This window comes from Diabrotica virgifera, chromosome 8 (genome assembly GCF_917563875.1).
Source record: "Diabrotica virgifera virgifera chromosome 8, PGI_DIABVI_V3a".
Taxonomy (NCBI): Eukaryota; Metazoa; Arthropoda; class Insecta; order Coleoptera; family Chrysomelidae; genus Diabrotica; species Diabrotica virgifera.
The window spans coordinates 90,108,563-90,134,342 of NC_065450.1; the positions used below are offsets into that span (position 1 = coordinate 90,108,563).

A 25,780-nucleotide genomic window follows, 5' to 3' on the forward strand; every position below is an offset into this window, starting at 1 on the left:
GACCTCGACAAAGGGCTGGGATTCACCAAACACCTCGCAAGGGTGGTGAGGAAGGCCGAGGCACAAACTGCAGCTCTCCGAAAATTAACACCAAATATCGGAGGGCCAAGTAGTGCCCGGAGAAGACTGTACCTACACGTCGTACAGTCTACCCTCCTCTATGGGGTTCCGGTCTGGTTTGAGGTTCTACGTCACAAGAAATACAGAGATATGATAAACAAGGCCCAGAGGAAGCCTCTGTTGAATGTAGTAAGCTCATACAAGACTGCATCAACCGTGGCTCTACAGGTGATCGCGGGCGCCCCTCCCATACATCTGCTAGCTAAGGAACGCCAGTTCCTATATGAGCACCGCCACGGCCACTTACCCGAGGTAAGATCGGCAGCACAACAACTCCTGGCGGACTGGCAGCTGGAATGGGAGGCGGAATCTACCAAAGCCCAGTGGACCAAAAGGCTGACCCCGAAAGTAGAGTCGTGGTACGCCTGCGAGTTCAAGAGAGTAAATTTTTACTTTACACAATTTTTGACCGATCATGGATCATTCAGGGCATTCACCCACAGGATCGGGAAGTCGGACGACGACCTATGCCGGACCTGTCGCGTGAGGGAAGACGCAGAACACTGCGTTTTCCAGTGCAGCGTCTTTGCTCACGAGCAGGTCAGGCTACGTAGTAGGTTTGGCGACATCGGCCCTAACAATATTATTAATTTTGCGATCGGAAACAAGGCGGATTTCGAGGCCATAATTGACATTATAACCGGTATAATTAAGAGAAAATCCGAGTTGGAACGACTGGAGCAGAATGGGTGAGGCGGGTTAACACAATAGTTATAAAATAAAAAAATATATATAAAAAATAAAAAAAAGCAAAATAAATAATAAAAAAAATAATTCGCGTCAGAGAAATATGACCCTAATTCTTCTAGGGCTCATTCTATCCGCCACACTACAGAACAATCACCCAAGCCCTGCCGTTTTCAGGCAGGGGTTGCCCACCTTTCTCCGTGTAGGAATCAGACTTTTCTCTATTTAGTCCTACCGTTTCTAGGCTGGAAAATAGACCCTTAAATGACCCAATGCTTCTGGTTACTTTCTTTCAGACAGCTCGGGATATCCCCATGCATCGCTCCCTAAGGAGCACGTACAGGGATATTCCGGGTCGAAAGAGGGGGTGGTTTTAGTTGGTAGGCCGCTGGTCATGGGGGGCACGCGGGACGCACGGGCCATATTGTGGTTGGTGCGCCCTAGCGTGTTCTCCTTTCCTGTCCGAGTCTAACAGTACTAGGGACACCTTCCCTAGTCTGCTAAGAGCGTTCCACCTCAGTCCAAAAAAAAAGTATCTTTGTTATTAATGTAGTAAGACCCATTACGTATGATATTTTTGAGACCGCCTAAGTGTGCTCTTTCTACAGTTAATGTATGTTACTTTCCCAATGAAATACCCTGTATAAAACTTTTTGTAGCTTATAAAAAAACAAAAAGATTCGTTTCTACATAAATCTTTTAGTCAAAATACAAAAAGATGTATAATAAAGAAGCTTATAAGTGCAAAACCAGACATTTGACATTAAAAAAAAAGAGTTATACATACACCTGAGCGAGTATTTGCTGAAAAATATAAAGAAAAGTTAAAAAAATGTGCCACCGTAATTGATCCGAACATTATTAATTTTATTAAAGATTATTCTAAAGTACTGAAGATGACAGAAAGTATACAGAAGGGGAATACAGAAAACGAAAGTATGATTACTTCACCTGATACTGAATATATTAACCTTTAACTACACGCGCTGGCGTATTTTGTACGCCAAATATAAGAAATCTACTGCATATATATTTAAAAATTAAATTTTTGACCTTGTTTATCTCTCTAACCTATCACTGGAATGTGCTTTACAATTTGGTTTTAGTTTCGTTATAATCGGCGTTCTGGGAAGATCGTAATTTACAGTTTAATATTTGTTGTTTCCGGTGGTGGACAATATACGCCACGATTATATTAATATAAGTCGTAATATAAGTACATATTTCAATTGTTTTTTAGTCATTATGGCACAAAATATATTTTTCTTTATAAACAATACTTTTCTCCTGTAAAAAATCACATTTCAAAAAAATTTTTATTAGTAATTTTATTTATCACGGAATCCAGTTATTCCATGATTCCAGTTAAAAATCCCAACTAGCTTACTCAGAAGGAACTCCAAGTATTCACTGATGCCGAATAAGGTTTATAACAAACAACTAAGTGTATTTTCTCAAAAAAAAATAAACAAATCCGCTGTTTTTAAGTGTATTTTCTTGTGGCGTATAAAGTACGCCACGCGTGTAGTTATGTTATAACTTGATGCTCAGGTAGTTAAAGGTTAACTTGATATTAACTCGTTGGAACTTTACCGCGCTGAGCAGATGGGACGTGAATTATAAATTGTAAAATTCCCTCGTCTTCCTTAGTCTCAGCATCCGTTATGGCTTGCAAATTGTAGAAGCCTCGGGGGTGTTACCAGACAAGGTTCCCATTGTTTTCAGTCTGGTAGGATGTGGAATAACATTTTTGGATATTGTTTTATGTGCTATTAGATTGAAAACTTATTTTTTATTTTTTTTATATTAACTTGATAATTTAGTTTTGTTTGTATATTAATTAAAAGGTATTATTAATAATTTAGTTTTGGTTGTATATTAATTAAAAGCATTATTTTTCAAATTTGGTTTTGTTCTATTACGACCGTTTCTTGTTAGTATCACATACGAGGCTATCAATGTTCTAAGAAATACAAAGTCAGTTGAGGTTCATTTAGATGCATAAACAGACATGTGCAAGTTTCACATGCAAAACAAGACATGTCTAATTTTTATATTAAAATATCTTTTTACTATGTATGTATAAGCGTGGGTCCTATAGCTTCTGCAGCTTCCCGCATTTCGATTGCCATTTTTTTCTACCTTTCTAGGTGTCCTCATCGATGGTTTCTATAACACCTTGTATCCAAGACTTTATCCGGTCTTCCTCGTTTCCTTCTATTACTTGCATTATATTCCATAGCTCTTTTTGGCCATACGTTGTCGTCCATTCGCTGCACGTGACCATACCATATTAACTGTCTAGTATCTATTCTTTCAGAAGTTCAGGCCGTAGGTTTTCGTAGTATTCTCTAAAAAAAAGTCGATCTGTCTATCAGTATTAGGTATACGTTCTGCTTTTGATATATGACAAGCTCTTCTCAGGTAGTCCATTTCAACCATGGCAACTTTATTCTTTCCTTTTGCTGTTATTTGCCAACATTCTGCCCCATAGCTAAGAATGGGCTCTACAATTACTTTGCAAATTGCTATTTTAGTTTTCAAAGAAGCTCTGTTGGACCAAAGTATCGAATTCAGAATTTGAACACTCTTCCTACCTTGTTGCACTCTATAATCGATATCTCCTTTGGTTGTTCCTTTACTGCAGGTAATACTTCCCAAATATTTGTATTCGTAGCACCTTTTCGCATATATTCTGTTTTTGACATATTCATACTCATCCCCCATTTTTCGTATTCATATTTGAGCTTTCTAAGCATATAATCTCCATCTTCTTCACAGCTTGCAATTAGTACATGATCATCTGCAAAGAACAGCGTTGTCAGATAATTATTGTTAAGCTTCAACCCCATTCCAGCACATTTTTGGCTCCACTGGTGCAGTGCTTCTTGGATATAGATTTTGAATAAGGTAGGGGAAAACCAGCATCCTTATCTCAAACATTTTGTTACGATAAATACCCTTCAGAAAGTATTTAGCCAAGATATTCTTCTTCTTCCTGGTCCTCTCTTTCCAAATACCTTGCCTTGAAGAATGAGTTGCAACAAGCCATATCTCTGTTCATTCCTCATAACATGGCCAAGATATTCTAGATTGCGCTCTTTGATTGTGTTAATAATCTCGCATTCCTTGCCTATTCTACGTAGAACCTCAACATTAGTCACACGATCCGCCCACGAAATTCTCAAAATGCGCCTGTAAGACCACATCTCGAATACCTCGAGTTTTCTCAAAGAAGCCTCGGAAAGTGTCCAGGCCTCTACTCCGTATAATAACGTAGAAAATACATAGCATCTGATGATAGAGATTTTGGTAGCAAGAGGTAAATCGTGGATTCTGAAAAGAGACTTCATCATTATGAACGCTGATCTCGCTTTTCCTATGCCGCCTATGCGTCGTTTTATTTCACTTGAGTGGTCCCACTGGCTGTTTATGTTGGTACCAAGGTATGTGTAGCTATCGACCCTGTCAATTACTTGTTGGTTAAACAAAAGCTGTGTATTTAATATTTCGCGCTTACTGACTACCATGTACTTTGTTTTTTTCGTATTGAGATCAAGTCCGTATTCTCTAATTATACACACACCGGCAAAATTAGCCCAACACCTTAAAAATGGGACATGTTTGATGTCTCGAATTTTCTAAACCAATGGTCCGATTTGAGTGATTCTTTTAGTATGTTATAGCCTTATTATTTAAGAATATCGTTGTGATAATATCGTTGCTAGACAGGTAAATATCATTTTATACCGGGTGTACCAATCATACTGTGTTTTTTTCTTAAAGTTTGGAACACCCTGTGGAATATTCTAGCATATGTAAAATATTAAAATCAAAACTAGGTTGTAGAGTTAGGCTTTCTTAAAATTTTCCTTTTCGATTCATTTAATTATGTGGGACAGTAAAAAAGTTATGTGCGTTAACAACTATCCATGTTATTCATCAATAAATCCTAATAGTAGGGGAGGAAAGTATGCTAAATTTGCAGTTACTCGAGCGTTATGGGGACTTATTGGATTGTGAAGCGTATGTGCTAAAACCAGAAAAAGGTTAAGTTAAGTTTTCCATATAGTGGGGGACTTTCATTTTTTAATTTAATTTTCCATTTGAAACAAATCGTTTTTTTTTTCGATTATAGCGCGATCTATCCATAATTCGAAAAAATGTGTCGAATAAAGTTTGCTTATTTTTACGTAAAGAATCCAAATCTGCAATAAAAATTGGGCTCCTATTTAAGATTTTAAATTAAATCCCCCACCCCCACCTCCGTGGGGGCTCGTGTTTGGTGCCATTCGATAGATTTTTCAAAAATATTGAATACGTGTATTTTGCAGTTTTTCGATTTGAGGTTTATTTTTCGTCGATGTTGTATATAAAATTTGTAAAAAAGGCATGCAAAAATAAATACTGACTATTACACACTTGATTCAAATGCATGTGCGCTCAGCGTTTGACATTAAAACCCCCCTTGAAGCTAGTTCAGCTGAAATCAACGGGAGGTCGTCATTGTAACATCGTTTACATCGCTTAGTAATAATTTATTTATTTAATACATCTAATGAATTACTTTAGGCTTGTTTATTAAACTAAGCATATAATGATGGTAGGGGAGCCCAACCGGGGATTTTTGCAGTTACTCGAGCGCGTCAGATTATCACATGGAGAGAAACCTTGTAACCTGTAAATGTACCTATAGCATATATTGGATCTTAACACCGGGGAATTCATTAAGGGGGGACCGAAAAAAAATATATTCCTAGAAAAACTCGAAATCGTCAGATTAAGATAAGGTGCCTAAGTTAAGTACATGCAAAATAGTGTATATTTCAAAAATCTGACGATTTGAGCGGGGCATAAGAAAATTGGTGAGTCACAAAATTTCACAAAAAAAGCGAATATTTCGCAAAAAAAGCGAATATTTCGCAAAATAAACGTCAGATTGAAAAACTAAAAAATACGTGTTCAATATTTTTCAAAAATCTATCGAATACGTCACTCAACGGAGAGGGGTGGGGGGTAAATTAAAAATTTTAAATACCATATTTCGCGAAATAAACATCAGATCGTAAAACCGCAAAATACACGTATTTAATATTTTTCAAAAATCTATCGAATGGCACCAAACACGACCACGGAGGTGGGGTGGGGGGTTACTTTAAAATTTTGAATAGGAGTCCCAATTTTTATTGCAGATTTGGATTCTTGACGTAAAAATGAGCAACTTTTATTCGCAACATTTTTTCCAATTATGGATAGATGGCGCTATAATCGGAAAAACGATTGGTGGAAATGGAAAATTAAATTAAAAAATGGAGACTCCCACACTTTATGGAAAACCTATCTTAATTTTTTTGGTTTTAGCACCCACTCTTCACTATCTAATAGGTCCCCATAACGCTCGAGTAACTGCAAATTTAGTATACTTTCCTCCCCTACTATGAGGATTTATTGATGAAAAACATGGCTAGTTGTTAAAGCATATAACTTTTTTATTTTCCAACATAAGCAAATGAATAAAAAATGAAAATGTTAAGAAAGCCTAAGGCTATAATTGAGTTCTAATTTCAATATTTTATATATGCTAGAATATTCCACAGGGTGTTCCGAACTTTAAGAAAAAAACACAGTATGATTGTTACACCCGGTATAAAATGACATTTACCTGTCTAGCAACAATATTATTACACCGATATTCTTAAATAATAAGGCTATAACATACTAAAAGAATCACTCAAATCGGACAACAGGTTTAAATAATTCCAGACATCAAACATGTCCCATTTTTAAGGTTTTCGGCTAATTTTGCCGGTGTGTGTATCTGATATACGCGACATTATTCTTTGCAAACCATTTAGACAGTCTGCAAAAATTACAGCGTCATCGGCATATCTAGTGTTGTTCAGACGCACTCCGTTGACTAATACGCCTTCCTGTAGTTCTCCCAGCGCTTGCTCGAAAATACATTCAGAGTATATATTAAACTGCGCCGGGGACAGGATGCATCCTTGCCTCCCTCCTCTATCTATGGAGACTGCCTCTGTCAATTGGTCATCCACTTTAATATTGGCAGTTTTGTTGTAATACAAATTATATCGCCGCCGCCTACGAAAAGTATAACTCCGAAAAATGCCGGTGAGAGTAGAACTTTCAATGAACGCCGGCGAAGAATATTATTTTTGATTATATGATTGTGAAAATTATAATCCCTAATCCCTAATACTAAAAGTTCTCAGAAATAATTGTTTTCGTCGGCAGACACAGAAACAGAAAGGGAAATAATTGTTTTCGTCGGCATCTATTATGAACTTAATTTTTTCGTTATAAATATTTTGGGAGTTATAATCTTCGCGGACACGCATATAAAAGAGAATTGTATCGCCAACACTTATCAAAAAGTTATTATGTTCACTGGAAATGTATTAGGAATCACATTAATCATAGGTACCAGCGATATATGATTCTCAAGTCTCTATCTACTCCCGCTTCTTTCAAGATGTTTATGAGTTTATCATGTTTTACTCACTCTATCAAACGCCTTTTTGTAGTCGATAAAACAAATATACACGTCACAGTCAACATCTATGCATCTTGGTGCCAAATTATGATTTTGGTAGGATTTTGCGTTTTACTCCGTGATGATCTCGTTCAATGTGATGCTCTCGGGTAACAAAATACAGTCGAAGACAAGGTTCGCTTTTTAAGACATTTTTATTTAATATCAAAACGTACAAAAGATAATATAATTAGCCTTAATTACTCGCTTATTTCGTTAAATAAATATATTTACAATCTACGGATCGGACTTTCGGTTCGGGTCGATGTGACAGTATTTGATACATGAATGAATAATACCGGCGATCGCGTGGATTAGGAATTACATTTATTTATTAATATGAAATGGACGTATAAGGAGAGGACATCTCGTTCACCGTGCCAGACATGTAAGGATAAGAATAGTGTAAATCCAACCGTCGAAATTGTTCAACGCACCAAGACGACGGATGGTTGGAAGGTTTGGGAAAATGGTCGGGACATACTTAACTCACCTCATAAGCGCTGGTTTACTCGAAAGCGGTGCCGACAAACTGCGATCGTAACACTGCGATGAATGACGTCATAAAAAACTGTACAATGCAAAATAATAGCGGCGGTTTCCAAGGATGCGTTGGAAGCCACCGCTTGCTGAGTTTGCACATTCCATTGCCGCAGTAAAGAACCTTGAATTTTTCACCGTAATCTGACGTAATTCATCGCAGTGTTACGGTCGCAGTTTGTCGGTGCCGCTTTCGAGGAAACCAGTGCTTTACACCTTGTTTTTGTTTATTATTCCCCGTTCAACGCACCGAGAATAATAATCCAACTAGGCTTTTCGTTCCGTCTTTTATACTGTCAGAGACGGTTTGTATAAAAACACGTTTTGCTTAATATATTGGCGTACTCTAGACGATAAAATTATATTATCGTCACAATTCAAAACAACTTATACGTCAAATGTCTGGTTTTGCATATACGTTTCAATTGCGGTAAACGCAAAATTCATATCTTTATAATACCGTCATTCATGAATGACAACACCAACATCGGTGACAATTATTGACAGATAAAAAACTTGGCACAACGCGAAAAAGAGAATTGTTTACTTACCTAATGCAGTGTCTCTGTGGTTTGGAAATGATTTATCAGTTCTTTCCCTCATAAACTTCCATCGATTGTCTTCAAATTTACATTCAATAATTTTATTATCTAAACCTTTCAGCTCTTTCGTCCATTTCGTAATTGCAAAAGGTTCCTTCTGTTGTAAGACAAATAATAAAGCTACTTTCTTCGGGATTTTTCTAAAACACAAATTTATTCTTTGAAGAAATATTTGTAAAAAGTGTGATGTGATCTATACGCCAATCAATCAAGCAAGAACAGGATATTACCTACGAATGCTATCCTACTGCATGGATTTTAATGAAATTTTGGGCATAGTCTACCCTAGTCTAAGTCTACCTTATATACTATGGCGCTTTTATCTTGGAGGCGGTTCTCACCCCTTCTCGGGGTGTGATGTTGGGGGTTGCTGGACGAAGACACTATCCCGAACAAACAAACTTAAACTTTTTACATAACTTTATTCTTACAAGGTTAAAGGTACAATTACAACTACGTCGACCGACATTATCGTTAGGATAGGTCAAGGTGACCCATATCTCGGTAACTATATCCCCTGACTACGCGCCAGCAGAGTTCAGCGAACACACTGATCCAACAACGATGTCTCAGGTACTCGACCTTCCCACTTATATCTATTATATTAAAAACAATGCCCATATGTATTACCATATATGGTTATGCTATACGTATTTCAATAATGACGTGTGCTTTGTTTGCAGTCTTGCGAATGAGTTGAATACTTTGAACTTTGCTACTGTCGTAATAAATTATACAAATTGCAACTATAATATTGACCTTATTCTTATAACAAATAAATTAGGAAAATTCCGTGAGGGTTGTCGTGTACCATCACATCTCTCTGGGCGGGGAAAAGATGAAAGGGAATTTCAGTAACAATTTCCTTTCATCTCTATTTTATATTATTTATGCTGACTGACGTCTCTCCTTTATAAGAAAATTAAACAAACATATTAAAAGAAAATGAGAAAAGAAAAAATGAGATATATAAATATGAACACTGAACCTTAAGTACTAGTAAAAGCCTTATGGTGGACTATTATTACACTTTTACACTATAACACTTTTCGGTACTTATTCTTTTTATATATTATACAGCTTAACGTTATTCTTATGTATGACTACTTGTTTACCCTTTTTCTCAATAATTACGTTAGGCGTTTCATCTTTAATTACGGTATATGGACCCGAAAACAAAAAGTTAAGTTTTGTGTTTGGCTCATTTTTTATTAATACCTTATCTCCTGGTTTATAAGTTATTTTACTCGTTTTGGCATCATATATTTTTTTTCTGCTGTGTTTTGTATGTGTTAGTGTTTCTCTGGCCTCCTTTGCGGCTACTTGTAGTCTGTATTTCAGTTCCATGGGATAGTCGTCAAAATTATACAGGGGTTCTATTTCGTTTTGAACATTTATCGGCAGTCTACATATTTTTCCGAACACTAATTCGAACGGTGTATAACCCGTTGCTGAGTGTACTGAAATGTTATACGAAAAACAGAAATATTGCACCCATGTACTCCAATTTGTAGGGAATTTTGATAGTTGTATCCTAAGGTACGCATTTAAATGTTTGTGAGTATTTTCTAAAGCTCCTATTGTTTCGTGGTGATATGCTGTTGAGTTTAGTTTCTCTATTTGCAATAGTGAGCATGTTTCCTTAAATATTCTTGCCATAAACTCTGAGCCTTGGTCTGTGACTATTTTTCTGGGTACTCCATACCTCAGAATAAAATTTTCTACCAATGCCTTGGCTACTGTTTCGGCTTCTTTGTTCTTTATTACATATCCTTCTATGTATTTACTTAGCTCACATTGCAGTGTCAATATATATCTATTCCCACTGTCATCCATCTCAAATGGTCCTACTAGATCTATAAATATTGTGTCGAATGCGCAGGTGGCAGTCGATGTGATAGTTAGAGGTTGTTTGGTTATGATAGAATGCTTATGTCTTTGACAATCGTCGCATCTCTTCACAAATTCCTCGATATCTTTTCGTAAACTATTCCAAAAATAATATTTCCTTATATTTTTGTACATTCTATTTATTCCGGCATGCCCTCCTGTTGGTAACATGTGAAAATCATTAATTATAATTCTTCTTAATTTTTCATCTGCTATATTCTGTTTGTCTTGTACTATACATATTTTGATATCTCTTTCTTTAAATATTTTAGGATCCTTTCTTATCTCTTCAATAATTGGCTGATTCTTATTATTCTTTACTAGTACTAGTTCCTTTATATTCTTTTGTGCGCACATTTGAATCAAGGCTCTCAACGATGCTCGTAGCGCAGACGTTGATCGAGGTTCTTGATATGTCGAGTTTCTCAACGACGCTCGTAGTGCAGACGTTGATCGAAAATCTCGAATCAGATAAATAATATCGTCTTCTTCGTTGTACAATATACTACTATTTGTATTTTCTTCAGCCGAATCTAGCTTCATTGTTTTGCATATCGTCCTTGTCTATCAGTTTTACCTCTACCGCACTTTTCGGGAATTTCAACAATTCGACTACGTCTGGTTGATCAGTCCATTCGTTCTTCGAATCGGCGATTTCCTCCTGCTTTTTCGTTTGTGCTCTCGTCATCACTAATATACTTTTCTCTGAGTCCTTATTTAGTTGCTTTAGTTCTTCTGATGTAACTTCTATTCGTGATAAGGCGTCAGCTGTTACATTTTCAGCTCCTTTCACGTATTTAATTGTAAAGTCGTATTCTTCTAACTTCAATCTAAATTTGGTTAATCTGCTGGAAGGGTTTGTCATACCAAATAGGTACACCAATGGTCGGTGGTCTGTCAAAATAATAAATTCTTTCTGTAGAAGGTAATGTCTCCATTTAGCAATGCTCCATACTATTGCCAGTAATTCTTTTTCTATCGTAGGATAATTCATTTCCGCTTTATTAAGTGTTCTACTGGCATATGCTACCGGTTTGTCATTCCCGTTTGACAAAGTTGCTCCTAGTGCGATGCCAGATGCATCTGTCCGTAGAATAAACGTGTTCTCCTCCGATAAATCTGGGAATTCCATTACGGGGGGGGGTTTGATAATGACGCCTTGAGGCTTTCAAAAGCTTTTTGGCATTCTGTTGTCCACTCAAATTTTACATTTTTCCTTGATAGTCTATTTAGAGGTGCGGCTATTTCTGCAAAATGATTGATATGTTTTCTGTAATAATTTGCAAAGGCTACGAATCTTTTTGCTTCTTTTGCATTTTGTGGTATTGGATATTGTTCCAATGCGGTGATCTTTTCCGGATCTGGTGCTATACCTTTATTCGAAATCTTGTGTCCTAAATATAATAGTTCTTTTTTCATAAACTCGCATTTAATTGGATTTAATTTCAGATTTACTTTCCTTAGTCTCTCTAATACCTTCACTAAGTTCTGATTATGCTGTTGTAGACTGTTGCCAAAGACTATCAAATCATCAAGATATATAAACATGTTTTCATAATTTAAACCTGACATTGCCATAGTCATGGCTCGTGAGAAACATCCTGGGCTTGTCTTTAACCCCATCGGAAGTCGTGTCATTTGATATTGACCTCTATCGGTTGCGAATGCTGTGTACGGTCTGGACTTAGAATCGAGTTCTATTTGGTAATATCCTTGGTATAAATCTAAATGTGAAAAATATGTTGCTCCTGATAAAGCGTCTAGGATTTCTTCTATGCATGGTAATGGAAATCTGTCATTCTCAATTTTGTTGTTTAGTTGTCTGTAATCTATCACAACTCTCCATTTCTTGTTTCCATTTTCATCGTTTTTCTTTGGCACTATAAGTAGTGGAGATGAGAATTCTGATATTGCATTTTCAATAATCCCGTCTTTTAACATTTTGTCTACTTGTCTATTTATTTCCGTTTTTTGTCCATGTGGTAATCTATACGGTTTTGTATAAGCAGGTGATACTCCTTTTTGCAATTTTATTTTTGCTTTGTATACGTCCGTCGTTGTGCATGGATCGTTTTCTAAGAAAAACACATCGGAATATTTTAAACATATTTTTTCTATTGCTCTTTTTTCCTCTAGCGATAAATTTGTTGTGTTTATTATATTCAAAAGTCTTTCGGCACGACTCACCGATTGTTTTGATTCTCCCATGTGCAAAACGTCGAACTTGTCTAATCTTTCGACCTTCGGTCTAAAATTCTTAACAATTATTTCTCTATCATTGATATTTAATATCCTTATTGGTATTTTTCCGTCGACTGGTTTTGAGACTGTTCCTGCCGAGAAAATTCCTTCCGCTATCTCCTGTGGTATAGTTACAAAATCTCCGTAGTGTGTCCCGATCTCGAAAAAAAAATAATTTTTCACATCTCCTAGGTATTATTATCGTATAAATTTCTCCCATAGATAGCATTTCCAAATCTCTTCTCATTCCTTCTACATGTAACGATAATTTTAAGGATTCGTAATTTATTGTAGCAAAATATTGGTATAAAAAATCGCTACCAATGACTCCATCGACTTTATTTGTGAAACTCTTCATAACTGCAAATTCCTGTGTCAACGTTATCTTCTCTGAGTTATCTAATATTTCAAGGTCACACAATAAGGTTCCCCTTGTATATACAGTTTTTCCGGTAACGCCTCGCAAGCTAATACGTCGGGTTTTGTTTATGTCGGTGTAGTTTTTATCTAAACATTCTTCAAATAAAACGCTGACTGTTGCGCCAGTGTCAATTAATAGTTTTTTGCGTTTTCCTCTGTAATAAACATTAATATAATTTAATCCACTTGCTGTGGAATTATCTGCCTCCATTCGATGGGCCACGAAAAAAATCTACTTCTTGTATTGTGCTTGTGTGTGGCTGCTCTTGGCGGGGCTGCTCCTCTGTTGCGAAATATGCTCCTGGTGAATTTCTGTTGCTGGGGTTTCTACCTTGCGACCAATTATTATTTCTCCCTCGTTGACCATGTCCTGCTCCTCTGTTTCTTTGAGAACTACCTCTGTTATGATATTGTCTTACTTCGTTTCCATTTGTATTTCTATTATTATATGTCTTGTTACCTTCTTTTCTCCTGTCAAAACTATTTTTGTATCCGTTTGTTGTATTTCTTCTTCCGCCTCTATATGTTTTATTCATGTGGTACATTCCTGCAGTTTCCGTTCGAGTTAGCGATTCTTCGTTCTTTGCGCTTGTTATCGCTTCCGCTAAAGTGCTAAAGTTCTTGGCTTTCAAAATTGTCTTTATCTTGTCATTTTTTAAACCGTTAGTAAACACGCTTATTGCAATTTTTTCGTTTACTTTGGCCAGCACTTCTTCTGCATCTCTGTTTCCCTCTGCTTGTGCTATTGTTAATTTAGCCATGAGCTCCTCTAAACTTCTTCCAAATTTTTCTATTGACCTATTCTCTTGTTTCGCTGAGTTGATCTCCGCTGACAGAACAGGGATAGATTGTTTTACTAGAAACTTTTCTTTAATATCGGTTATTAGTGCCGCGTTTGAGTTGTAAGTAGTCTTCAGTCGTAATTTTGCTGCTTGCGTTAGTTTCACCTTCAACAGGTACTTTGTTAGTTGCGGTTTTCCCTCATTATCTAAAAATTCATCGTACAGTTCAATTGCGTCTATGAATGCTCTAATTGATTCTTCGGTGTTTCCTATGTGAGGGATCAGGTGCCCTGCTGTTTTCAGTTCGAATTTCTCTCCCATCTTGTCGTTGTTATGTTCAACTTGTCTTTTCCGTAGTTCTGTTTGGACTTTTTAGATTTTTTCTCCAATTTTTGCAATAATATCTGCAATGAATTTGTCTTCTGCTGCCTTACAGCTGCCACCTTTGTATATTTTATGCACCGTCCTAAACTGTTCCGTGATAGTCCTGAGTTTTTCCACCCATTTATCTGTGATTAGCTTATTTTTCCTTCGTTCTATAGTGTCTTTTGTGAGATTCCTATTTAATATAGTTATATCTTCCAGAATACGTTGAAATCTTTCCTCGAACATAAATTCGGCTTGGCCTGACTACGTTACTCAATAGTATATGGCCTAGTGTCTCGAAGTCTCAATTACTTCGTAAAGCTTATCATTGCCGTTAAGTTTATCAAATATAACAAAATATAACATATAAAATATTATAATAAAACATAAATGTAAGTAAAATAAAAGGATCAATAATATTGGATAACCGTCAATATTTAAAGTGTCAGTAAATAAGTGAGTAATTATATAATAAAAAAAATTAAAATGTCAATATGAAAATTAAAAAAAAAATAGTCATCAAACTTACTTCATAAGCAGTTAAACTGTATTGTATTAAAAAGAAAAATTAGTCACGAATATGGGTTCATGTGTCTATGCATTTGGTCCTGGATTCTGGGCGTCTAACCTCAGCATCTCCATTGATTTAGATACTTCCTGTCGGATGTGGCGTCGAAGCTGCTTCTTCCATCGTCGATACAGTAGCCATCCGACGATGATTATGGCCAGGCTGAACGATACAATTCCCAAAACTCCAGGGATTGATAGCTTCTCGTTTTCGCCGGTTTCAGCTGTCACACCTCCGCTGTTGCCTGCTTGGTTTATGAAGATCTGTTCCTCTTTTTCTTTATTCTGGTTGTTTCCCATCTTACGTGTAGAGCTGCATACCTCAATCTATATGCGAACCAGAAAACTCCATTCTTTAACTTAAGGCACGGGTCGCCATGTGATGTTGGGGGTTGCTGGACGAAGACACTATCCCGAACAAACAAACTTAAACTTTTTACATAACTTTATTCTTACAAGGTTAAAGGTACAATTACAACTACGTCGACCGACATTATCGTTAGGATAGGTCAAGGTGACCCATATCTCGGTAACTATATCCCCTGACTACGCGCCAGCAGAGTTCAGCGAACACACTGATCCAACAACGATGTCTCAGGTACTCGACCTTCCCACTTATATCTATTATATTAAAAACAATGCCCATATGTATTACCATATATGGTTATGCTATACGTATTTCAATAATGACGTGGGCTTTGTTTGCAGTCTTGCGAATGAGTTGAATACTTTGAACTTTGCTACTGTCGTAATAAATTATACAAATTGCAACTATAATATTGACCTTATTCTTATAACAAATAAATTAGGAAAATTCCGTGAGGGTTGTCGTGTACCATCACAGGGGGTGGAAAATTTTTTGGTTAAAATAACCACGGAAATGGCTAGAAAACCTAATTTTAAGCAAAAACTGTACATAATTTTTTTTTCTCGATACTTTTTGAGTTATTCGGGGTGAAAATTGGCCATTTTCATTGAAACATAAAACCTTTTCGAACGGTTTTTTGCGAATACCTTAAAAACTATGCATCAAACTAAAAAAACCATATAAAATATTTTTGTGGTTTACAAAAAATCAAAGAGATTCGTTCCTTTATAAATCTTCTAGTTATAATACAAAAAGAGATATGGTAGGTGAAAAGTGTATGTTTTTTTTGGTGCATGCTCAAATCGGTGTATTCAACTTGTGGTAGGGGAGCCCAAGCAGTTACTCGAGCGCGTCAGATTATTACATGGGGAGAAAGCTTGTACCCTGAAAATGTACCTCTACCATATTATTTTGGCTCTTAATGCAGGGGGGGGGGGCCGAAAAAAAAATCTATCCTTAGAAAAACTCGAAATCGTCAGGATTAGGATAAGATAAGTTAAGTACATGCAAAACAGAGTATATTTCAAAAATCTGACGATTTGAGCGGAACGTAAAGAAATGAGTGAGTCCCAAAGTTTCACAAGAAAAAAGCGAATATTTCGCGAAATGAATGACAGATCGAAAAACTAAAAAATACGTGCTCAATATTTTTCAAAAATCTATCGAAGGATACCAAACACGACTTTCCACGGAGAGGGGTGGGGGGTAAATTTAATATTTCAAATACGAATCCCGCGATATTTCGCGAAATAAACATCAGATCGAAAAATTGAGAGATACACTTATTCAATACTTTTGAAAAATCTATCGAATGGCACCAAACACGACCCCACCTCTGTGGTGGGGGGGGGGGTTACTTTAAAATCTTAAATGGAAGCTCCCATTTTTTTTTATTGCAGATTTGGATTCTTTACGTAGAAATAAGTAACTTTTATTCGAGACATTTTTTTGAGTTAATGGCGCTATAATCTAAAAAACGATTGTTAGAAATGGAAAATTAAATTAAAAATGGAAAGTCACCACTAAAATGGAAAACTTTACTTAACTTTTTTTGGTTTTAGGACCTACTCTTCACAACCCAATAGGTCCCCATAACGAACGAGTGACTGCACATTTAGCATACTTTGCTCCCCTACCATTGAAATAACAGAGAAACGGTCGATTTTAGGTGTATAATGCTACCAACTACCAATACCTTTTGTAGTGCTTAAAATGACCTTTAAAATTAGCAATATTAAATGTCGATTACATTCAAACTAAGTGAGATCTGCTGCAAAAAAATTGATTAATGTATTTTAAGAAAAAATGAGAAGTATATTTAACTCCTTATCCACCAGAAATTAAATGCATCGTTTTCTTTCTACAATACCTTTTAATATAATATTATTTCTACGCTCAAAAAGTTTTACAGGTTTAAAATGAAAGGTTTTTGAAAAAAATAAGACCAAATTATAGAGCGCATTTTTAAATTTTCTTAAAAATCTTCCTTTTTCTCCATGTACATAACTTGAAAATAATAAGAGATACAGTAAAAAAAAACAAAATTTCTATCTGATAAAATTCTACATTTTTAAACAGTATCTTTTTTTCGTATCTCTTATCATTTTCGAGTTACATGGAGAAAAAAGAAGATTTTTAAGAAAATTTAAAAATGCGCTCTATAATTTGATTCTATTTTTTTTTCAAAAACCATTCATTTTAAACCCGTCCAACTTTTTGAACATAGAAATAACACTATAATAAAAGTTATTGTAGAAGGAAATCGATGCATTTAATTTCTGGTGGATATAGATTTAAATATACTTCTCATTTTTTTCTTAAAATACATTAATCAATTTTTTTGCAGCAGATCTCGCTTAGTTTAAATGTAATCGACATTTAATATTGCTCATTTTAAAGGTCATTTTAAGCACTACAAAAGGTATTGGTAGTTGGTAGCATTATACACCTAAAATCGACCGTCTCTCTGTTATTTCAAGTTGAATACACCGATTTGAGCATTCACAAAAAATCACACTCTTTTCACCTACCATATCTCTTTTTGTATTATAACTAGATGATTTATGAAGGAACGAATCTCTTTGTTTTTTTTTATAAACTACAAAAATGTTTTATATAGTTTTTTTTATTTAGATGCACAGTTAAGGTATTCGCAAAAAACCGTCCAAAAAGGTATCATTTTTCAATGAAAATTGCCAATTTTCAACCACGAATAACTGAAACAGTATTGAGTTTTCAAACAAAATTATACAACAGTTTTTGCTTAGAATTAGGTTTTCTAGCGACTTCCGTGGTTATTTTGACAAAAATTGTCCACCTACTTGAAGGAGTTGGAATACAAGATAAAAGCGCCATAGTATATAGGGTAGACTGTTTCATGAGCTATTCCCTTCTTACTATGAAAATATCAAGTAAATCAATGTAGTAGGATTGAATTCGGAGCCAAATACCCTCATTGACTGCCCTTCTAAGAATGAGTAGAGTAATACCTCGGACCTTAGATCGTAGTTCTGAAGATCAGGGTGGCCGTACACGGACTGCTCGAGCAGTTTACCACTGAGCGACATATACGAATTGCTCGAGCTGTCGTCGTCGACATTTGGAGCGGTCCATTGTTGACTACCTGAGTTGTCCCTTGTCGCCTTATGACCGGTCTCAAGCTGTGGACAGCACGATGGAATTTCATCGTGCCTGCTCGAGCTGTCATACGTATGGCAGCGAATATAAGCTTATAGTCACAGAACACTTATACTCTCTTAGACATTTCAGGCAGGTATCTCAAGGTCATTCTAAATTAAATGTCATTTGGAGTACCGATCCCTCTTTTCAGATGTCGCTATACTCTGGAGTGGAGATATCTTCTATATCACGGAGTCTGAGTGTCATTATAATTTGTCAATTGTCATTGTCAGTAATTAATTAACCTTGGCCTGATTGTTAACAACAATAAAAAATCCTGATTTAGAGATACATAATGGATTCAAATGCAGTTTTTGAAACAAAACGAATGTGCTTTGAAGATCAGTTTGTATTTTCATGGAGTCATAGATTATATCCAAATGCAATTCCCAGCTTACATTTGCATGGTGAGTTCACAAGTATTTGTTATTAGTTATTAGAGAACAAATAACACGCTGATTGATTTTAGATGATTTCTTTTCTAATGTACATTCTAGTAGTATTTGAAGGTTGTGTGGGGAAGCGAATGAATGTAACACCAAGTAAGTAACCTCTACTAAAAATATGACATTAAGGCCGGCCATTGGTAATGTTACAAGTATAGGCGATCCCATCACCTTTATAAAGTACACCACTCATAATCTAGAGCATATATGTATACCGAAAAATGCTTAACCTACTAACAATATATCTCGCTAATTACAGCCATATTTTTGCTACCCTACCTGTTGTGTATTGTTTATAAAAAAATGTGAAAGTTTTGCTTTTTTCTCAATAAATATAAGAGCGTTTATATCTAAATTACTCAAGTATTTAAATGAATTTCATGATAAAAGTCCGTTTAGCACTAGCCTATATGTAACGGAAGGATGTAACGTTAAAAAAATGTGAATTAATAAAGTACTTTTTGCGTGGTGTACTTTTAAAATAAATTTCTGGAATTAATAGAAATTGGCATGTGAAACGTAAATCTTGTACATATAATACACAAAAAGTATAGGAATCTGTAAGAATCTAAGCTCTGTTAATGTAGCAATTATGTATAAGATGGCGCTACGAAAAAAATTAAATAAACATCAAAAATTCAGGAGCGTAATGGCCCGTTTGAAACTTTCCTTATTAAATTTCGGTACTTGACAAATATGAGTTTATTAGGGGGTCCGGACAAATAATCCCCGGACAAATAATCCCGGACAAAAAATCCCCACAAATTATCCCCGGACAAAAAATCCCCACAAATAATCCTCACAAATAATCCCCACAAATAATCCCCGGACAAATAATCCCCACAAAAAGTCCCGGACAGATAATCCCCACAATTTTTTTTTGACAAAATATCCCCGCAAAAAATCCCGGACAAAAAATCCCCAAGAAATATTTTTGCCCAATAAAGTTGTCAAATGAATGCTTATAATCCAAGGATGGTACTAAAGATGAGAAATTTAGACTGTCTGTCCGTCGGTACGTCCGACCGCGCATATAACTACTCCGTCATTATGCCAGGTAGAATGACACATGAGGGGTCGAATGAACGGTTATAATCCAACAATGGTACTACAGATGAGCAATTTGGTCCGTCGGTCTGCTTGACCACGAATATAACTCCTCCATCACTGTACCAGGTAGAATGACAAATGAGGTGTCGAATGAAAGCTTATAATCCAAGGATGGTACTAAAGATGAGAAATTAGACCAAGGATGTCTGTTCATCGGTCCGTCCGACCGCGAATATAACTACTCCGTCATTATGCCAGGTAGATTGACAAATGGGGTGTCGAATGAACGGTTATATTCCAACGATGGTACTAAAGATGAGCAATTTGGTCCATCGGTCTGCCTGACCGCGAATATAAGTCTTCCGTCACTGTACCAGGTAGAATGACAAATAAGGTGTCGAATGAAAGCTTATAACCAAGGATGGTACTAAGGTTGAGAAATTTGACCAAGGCTGTCTGTCCATCGGTCCGTCCGACCGCGAATGTAACTACTCCGTCAATATGCCAGGTAGATTGACAAATGGGGTGTCGAATGAACGGTTATAACCCAACGATGGTACTAAAGATGAGCAATTTGGTCCATCTGTCTGCTTGACCGCGAATATAACTCCCCCGTCACTGTACCAGGTAGAATGACAAATAAGGTGTCCAGTGAAAGCTTATAACCAAGGATGGTACTAAAGATGAGAAATTTGACCAAGGCTGTCTGTTCATCTGTACGTCCCACCGCGAATGTAACGACTCCGTCATTATGCCAGGTAGATTGACAAATGGGGTGTCGAATGAACGGTTATATTCCAACGAATTTGGTCCGTCTGTCTGCTTGACCGCAAATATAACTCCTCCGTCACTGTACCAGGAGAATGACCAATAAGGTGTCCAGTGAAAGCTTATAACCAAGGATGGTACTAAAGATGAGAAATTTGACCAAGGCTGTCTGTTCATCTGTACGTCCCACCGCGAATGTAACGACTCCGTCATTATGCCAGGATTAATGACAAATGGGGTGTCGAATGAACGATTATAATTCAACAATGGTACTAAAGATGAGCAATTTGGTCCGTCGGTCTGCTTGACCGCGGATATAACTCCCCCGTCACTGTACCAGGTAGAATGACAAATGAGGTGTCGAATGCAAGCTTATAATCCAAAGATGGTACTAAAGATGAGAAATTAGACCAAGGATGTCTGTCCATCGGTCCATCCGACCGCGAATGTAACTACTCCGTCATTATGCCAGGTAGATTGACAAATGGGGTGTCGAATGAACGGTTATATTCCAACGAATTTGGTCCGTCTGTCTGCCTGACCGCAAATATAACTCCTCCGTCACTGTACCAGGTAGAATGACCAATAAGGTGTCCAGTGAAAGCTTATAACCAAGGATGGTACTAAAGATGAGAAATTTGACCAAGGCTGTCTGTTCATCTGTACGTCCCACCGCGAATGTAACGACTCCGTCATTATGCCAGGATTAATGACAAATGGGGTGTCGAATGAACGATTATAATTCAACAATGGTACTAAAGATGAGCAATTTGGTCCGTCAGTCTGCTTGACCGCGGATATAACTCCCCCGTCACTGTACCAGGTAGAATGACAAATGAGGTGTCGAATGAAAGCTTATAATCCAAAGATGGTACTAAAGATGAGAAATTAGACCAAGGCTGTCTGTCCATCGGTCCGTCCGACCGAGAATGTAACTACTCCGTCATTATGCCAGGTAGATTGACAAATGGGGTGTCGAATGAACGGTTATATTCCAACGATGGTACTAAAGATGAGCAATTTGGGCCGTTGGTCTGCCTGACCGCGAATATAAGTCTTCCGTCACTGTACCAGGTCGAATGACAAATAAGGTGTCGAATGAAAGCTTATAACCAAGGATGGTACTAAGGTTGAGAAATTTGACCAAGGCTGTCTGTCCATCGGTCCGTCCGACCGCGAATGTAACTACTCCGTCAATATGCCAGGTAGAATGACAAATGAGGTGTCGAATGAATGGTTATAATCCAACGATGGTACTAAAGATGAGAAATTTGATCCGTCGGTGTGCCTGATCGCGAATATAACTCCTCCGTCACTGTACCAGGTAGAATGACAAATGAGGTGTCAAATGAAAGCTTATAATCCAAGGATGGTACTAAAGATGAGAAATTAGACCAAGGCTGTCTGTCCATCGGTCCGTCCGACCGCGAATGTAACTACTCCGTCATTATGCCAGGCAGAATGACAGATGAGGTGACGAGTGTACAGTGAACGGTTATAATCCAACCATGGTACTAAAGATTCACTCACGCATTTCGTTTCCGAAAGTTGCACTTTCACGCACGACGTGCGGGAAAGTAAAATACCTTGTAATATTGCATTATAATATATTATAATACATGCAATAAACTAATATTGAAAGTTTGTTTTTAACAACCTTGTCAAATAATTGATTTGTGTATTTTCACTTCTAAATAAAAATCGATATAACTCTATTTTTTGTGGCTTTTTCCAAACGTACGGCCCTAGAATAAATATTATTCCTAACTCGTGCGAAAAGTGTGTTCCTCGCACTCGAATGCCTGCCCGAACTCCGCTATCGCGTCGTTCGGGTCAACGGCAGTCTCGTGCGTGAAATTATCACTTTCCGCACTAGTTAGGAAAATAACTATTTTATGATGTCGATATTTTCCAAGTTATGGGGGGAAATAGTGACAGTTAGAGGTTAGAGTTAGAGCATAACTATTGAATTGTCTCGTTAATTATGAGTTTTACGACAAAAATGTAGGTACCTATAATACAAAAATAGAACTTAGTAGATAGAATTAACTTTTACATAATTTTGAATTTTGATCTCTTTCATTTTTTTTACGAATATTTAAAATTGTTTCAAATATGATTTCCTACAATTATTTCTTTTTGACAATTTTTTTCGTGCGGTTGATATTTTCCGAGTTAGCGGGAATATATTAAAAAGGGGTGGGGGAGCATAATTATTGAATTGAATCTTGTTTCCGAGCTGCCCCAAATTTTATAATTCTAACCTTTAGGGGAGGTCAATAGTGGTGTAAATTTAAAATTGCGACTGAATTCCGCTGAAGGGTTAGCCGTCATATTGATTTTAAAGGAGAACCGTTGATGCTAAATACCTCCATCATTTTCAACTTTTTTGCTCTACTGCTCATTATTTATAATAGTTCCCAGGTAGCAAGACTGTTTAACGCGCTCTATCTGAATCTGCGTTCCATTAGTGTGCAGATGGGTTATAGGTATAGATAGGGCTATTATAGCAATCGCCATTAAACCGGTTTTTGGTACGAAAATAGTGATTAGCAATTAAATTTAAGCATGAATTGTAATTTCGATTACCAAATATCGAATTCCAATTGTGAGTTCTTTCAAAAATCGTGCATGCAGCACTCTGCTTTGAATAACCCTGTTCAAAACATCCTATTTGTGATGATAATTGCTTGTCCTGAAAACGATAATCTTGATTGTAATACAAAAAAACCTATTCATTTTTGTAATTTCAAAAGTATTTGGTCATCATCATCATCAATGGCGTTATAACTCTTCGAGACTGCCACATTTTTTATTATTTAAAATCAATACAGCTGCCCACGATGTGATATTTGATACCGTTCACGTTATCAACACCAGTAATAAAAATTTAATGTGTTTCTCGGTCGATGATCGAAATGCCACATCAGCGACTTGTTAATTATTGTGTTTTGACTGGAATAAGAATGTGAATTTTAACCGAATTTTTAACGTGCATACAAATTGCACATACAATTTTTTTTGTTTATGCTTATTTTTTATTATAATAAATATGTTGATTTTCACCCATTCGTGAGCAAAAATTTGGTTGTTTTGACTTCTGAGTAATACCAAAAAGTCAAAAATCGTTATAACTGAAAAAACTCGACAGATTTATGCTCGATAAACTCATAATACTCATAAAGCTAATAAAATATTTTTGATCTTTTCGTTTCACATGATTCACTGAGCGTTGGCTTATTTTTTAATATTTTTCCTTATTTTTTTTTAATTCATTGAATTATAGCGTTGATTGAGATATTAGAGGCCGTCCAATATATCAATCAACGATAATAGTGAATATGCTTATTTAATTTAAAAATAAAATAATTCTATCCTCTTCTTCTTGCTGTGCCTGTCCGTGACGAATGTTGGCGATCTCCATGCCATGGCAATCTTTATTTTATCTGCAGCAATGCAGGAAAGCTTCACATATGTTGAGTTGAACCAGGTTCTGAGGTTCTTTAACCAGGATGTTCTTCTTCTTCCTGGACCTCGCTTTCCAAATATTTTTCCTTGGAGAATGGCTTGTAGGAGGGCATATCTGGATTCATTTCGCATAATGTGTCCAAAAGTATTCCAACTTTTGAGATTTGATGGTCTCGGTTTTTCCCCATTCTTCTGTAAGGACCTCCTCATTTGTGACCCGAGCAGTCAATGGGATTTTAAGAATTCTATTATAAGTTCAAAAAAAATTCAAAAAAATATGCTTGAAATATTTATTTCAAACTCTAAGCTCACCCCACCTTAAGGATAGCTATGACACGAATTTGATAGGCAAGCCATGCAAGTCGTTTTTGTCTATGTATGAAATTTAATAAAAAAATGTCTCATCCGGAAAGCAGATGGGTGCAGGTCGACCTATATTCGGATCTTAGACTATAACGTATATATAGTTTCGTAGAGTTTTGCTATCAGCCGTTGATGATTTGCTGATGAACGCTACTCGTGTTATTTCTTTCCGTTCATGTTCACAAGAGCATGTGTTAACAAGTAATTGGACTTCGTAAGTCCTAGGTTTTCATCCAAAGTAATCGAAAGTAGAACTGGAAGTCGATATTTTAACTCTTCGTGTAACTTTGCGTCGATTCATATACGATTTTACTAATTTTATCATATTCATTTACATTCATACCATACTTTGAGTCACTTTAAAACAGATACTTGCGGTTGCAACTCTAAAACTGAAGTCCGATGTTAAATTACTCATCTTTAATACCATCCTTGTGTTATAATCTTTTATTCGAAACCTCATTATTTGTCATTATATCTGTATTAATACGGAGGAGTTGTATGTAGGAGGACAGACGGAAAGACACTCATGAAACCGGAAGTATATATTTGTTCTCGCCTTGCGAAGGCTCGTCGAATAATATATCACTTTTACTATTCCGGTGACTTTAAAACAGTATTTCCGGTCCCATTTGTAAAACCGGAAGTACTTGGTCAAATTTCTCACCTTTAGTACCATCCTTGGATTATAAGCTTTCATTCGACACCTGATTTGTCATTCAACCTGGTATAGTGACGGAAGAGTTATATTCGCGGTCGGACGGACCGACGGACAGACAGCCTTGGTCAAATTGCTCATCTTTAGTACCATCCTTGGATTATAAGCTTTCATTCGACACCTCATTTGTCATTCTACCTGGTACAGTAACGGAGGAGTTATATTCGCGATCAGGCAGACCGACGGACCAAATTGCTCATCTTTAGTACCATCGTTAGATTATAATCGTTCATTCGAAACCTCATTTGTCATTTTCCCTGGCATGATGACGGAGAGAAGTTACATTTGCGGTCGGACGGACAGATGGACAGGCAGCCTTGGTCAAATTTCTCATCTTTAGTACCATCCTTGGTTATAAGCTTTCATTCGACACCTTATTGGTCATTCTACCTGGTACAGTGACGGAGGAGTTATATTCGCGGTCAGGCAGACCGACGGACCAAATTGCTCAACTTTAGTACCATCGTTGGATTATAATCGTTCATTTGAAACCTCATTTGTCATTTTCCCTGGCATAATGACGGAGAAGTTACATCGCGGTCGGACGGACAAATGGACCGACAGCCTTGGTCAAATTTTTCATCTTTAGTACCATCCTCGGTTATAAGCTTTCATTCGAAACCTTATTTGTCATTCTACCTGGTACAGTGAC

The 25,780-nt window shown here is 36.6% G+C and overlaps 1 protein-coding gene across 1 annotated transcript in view; it reads right to left on the reverse strand.

Annotated features, from left to right (window-relative positions):
• The window catches only part of LOC126890811 (mRNA-capping enzyme), a 144,624-nt gene that overhangs the window by 17,946 nt on the left and 100,898 nt on the right, over positions 1-25,780 (reverse strand). The window contains exon 8 of the mRNA XM_050660001.1: positions 8,452-8,642. Within this exon, the coding sequence (XP_050515958.1) occupies positions 8,452-8,642 (191 nt within the window). The remainder of the gene's footprint in view (positions 1-8,451; positions 8,643-25,780) is intronic.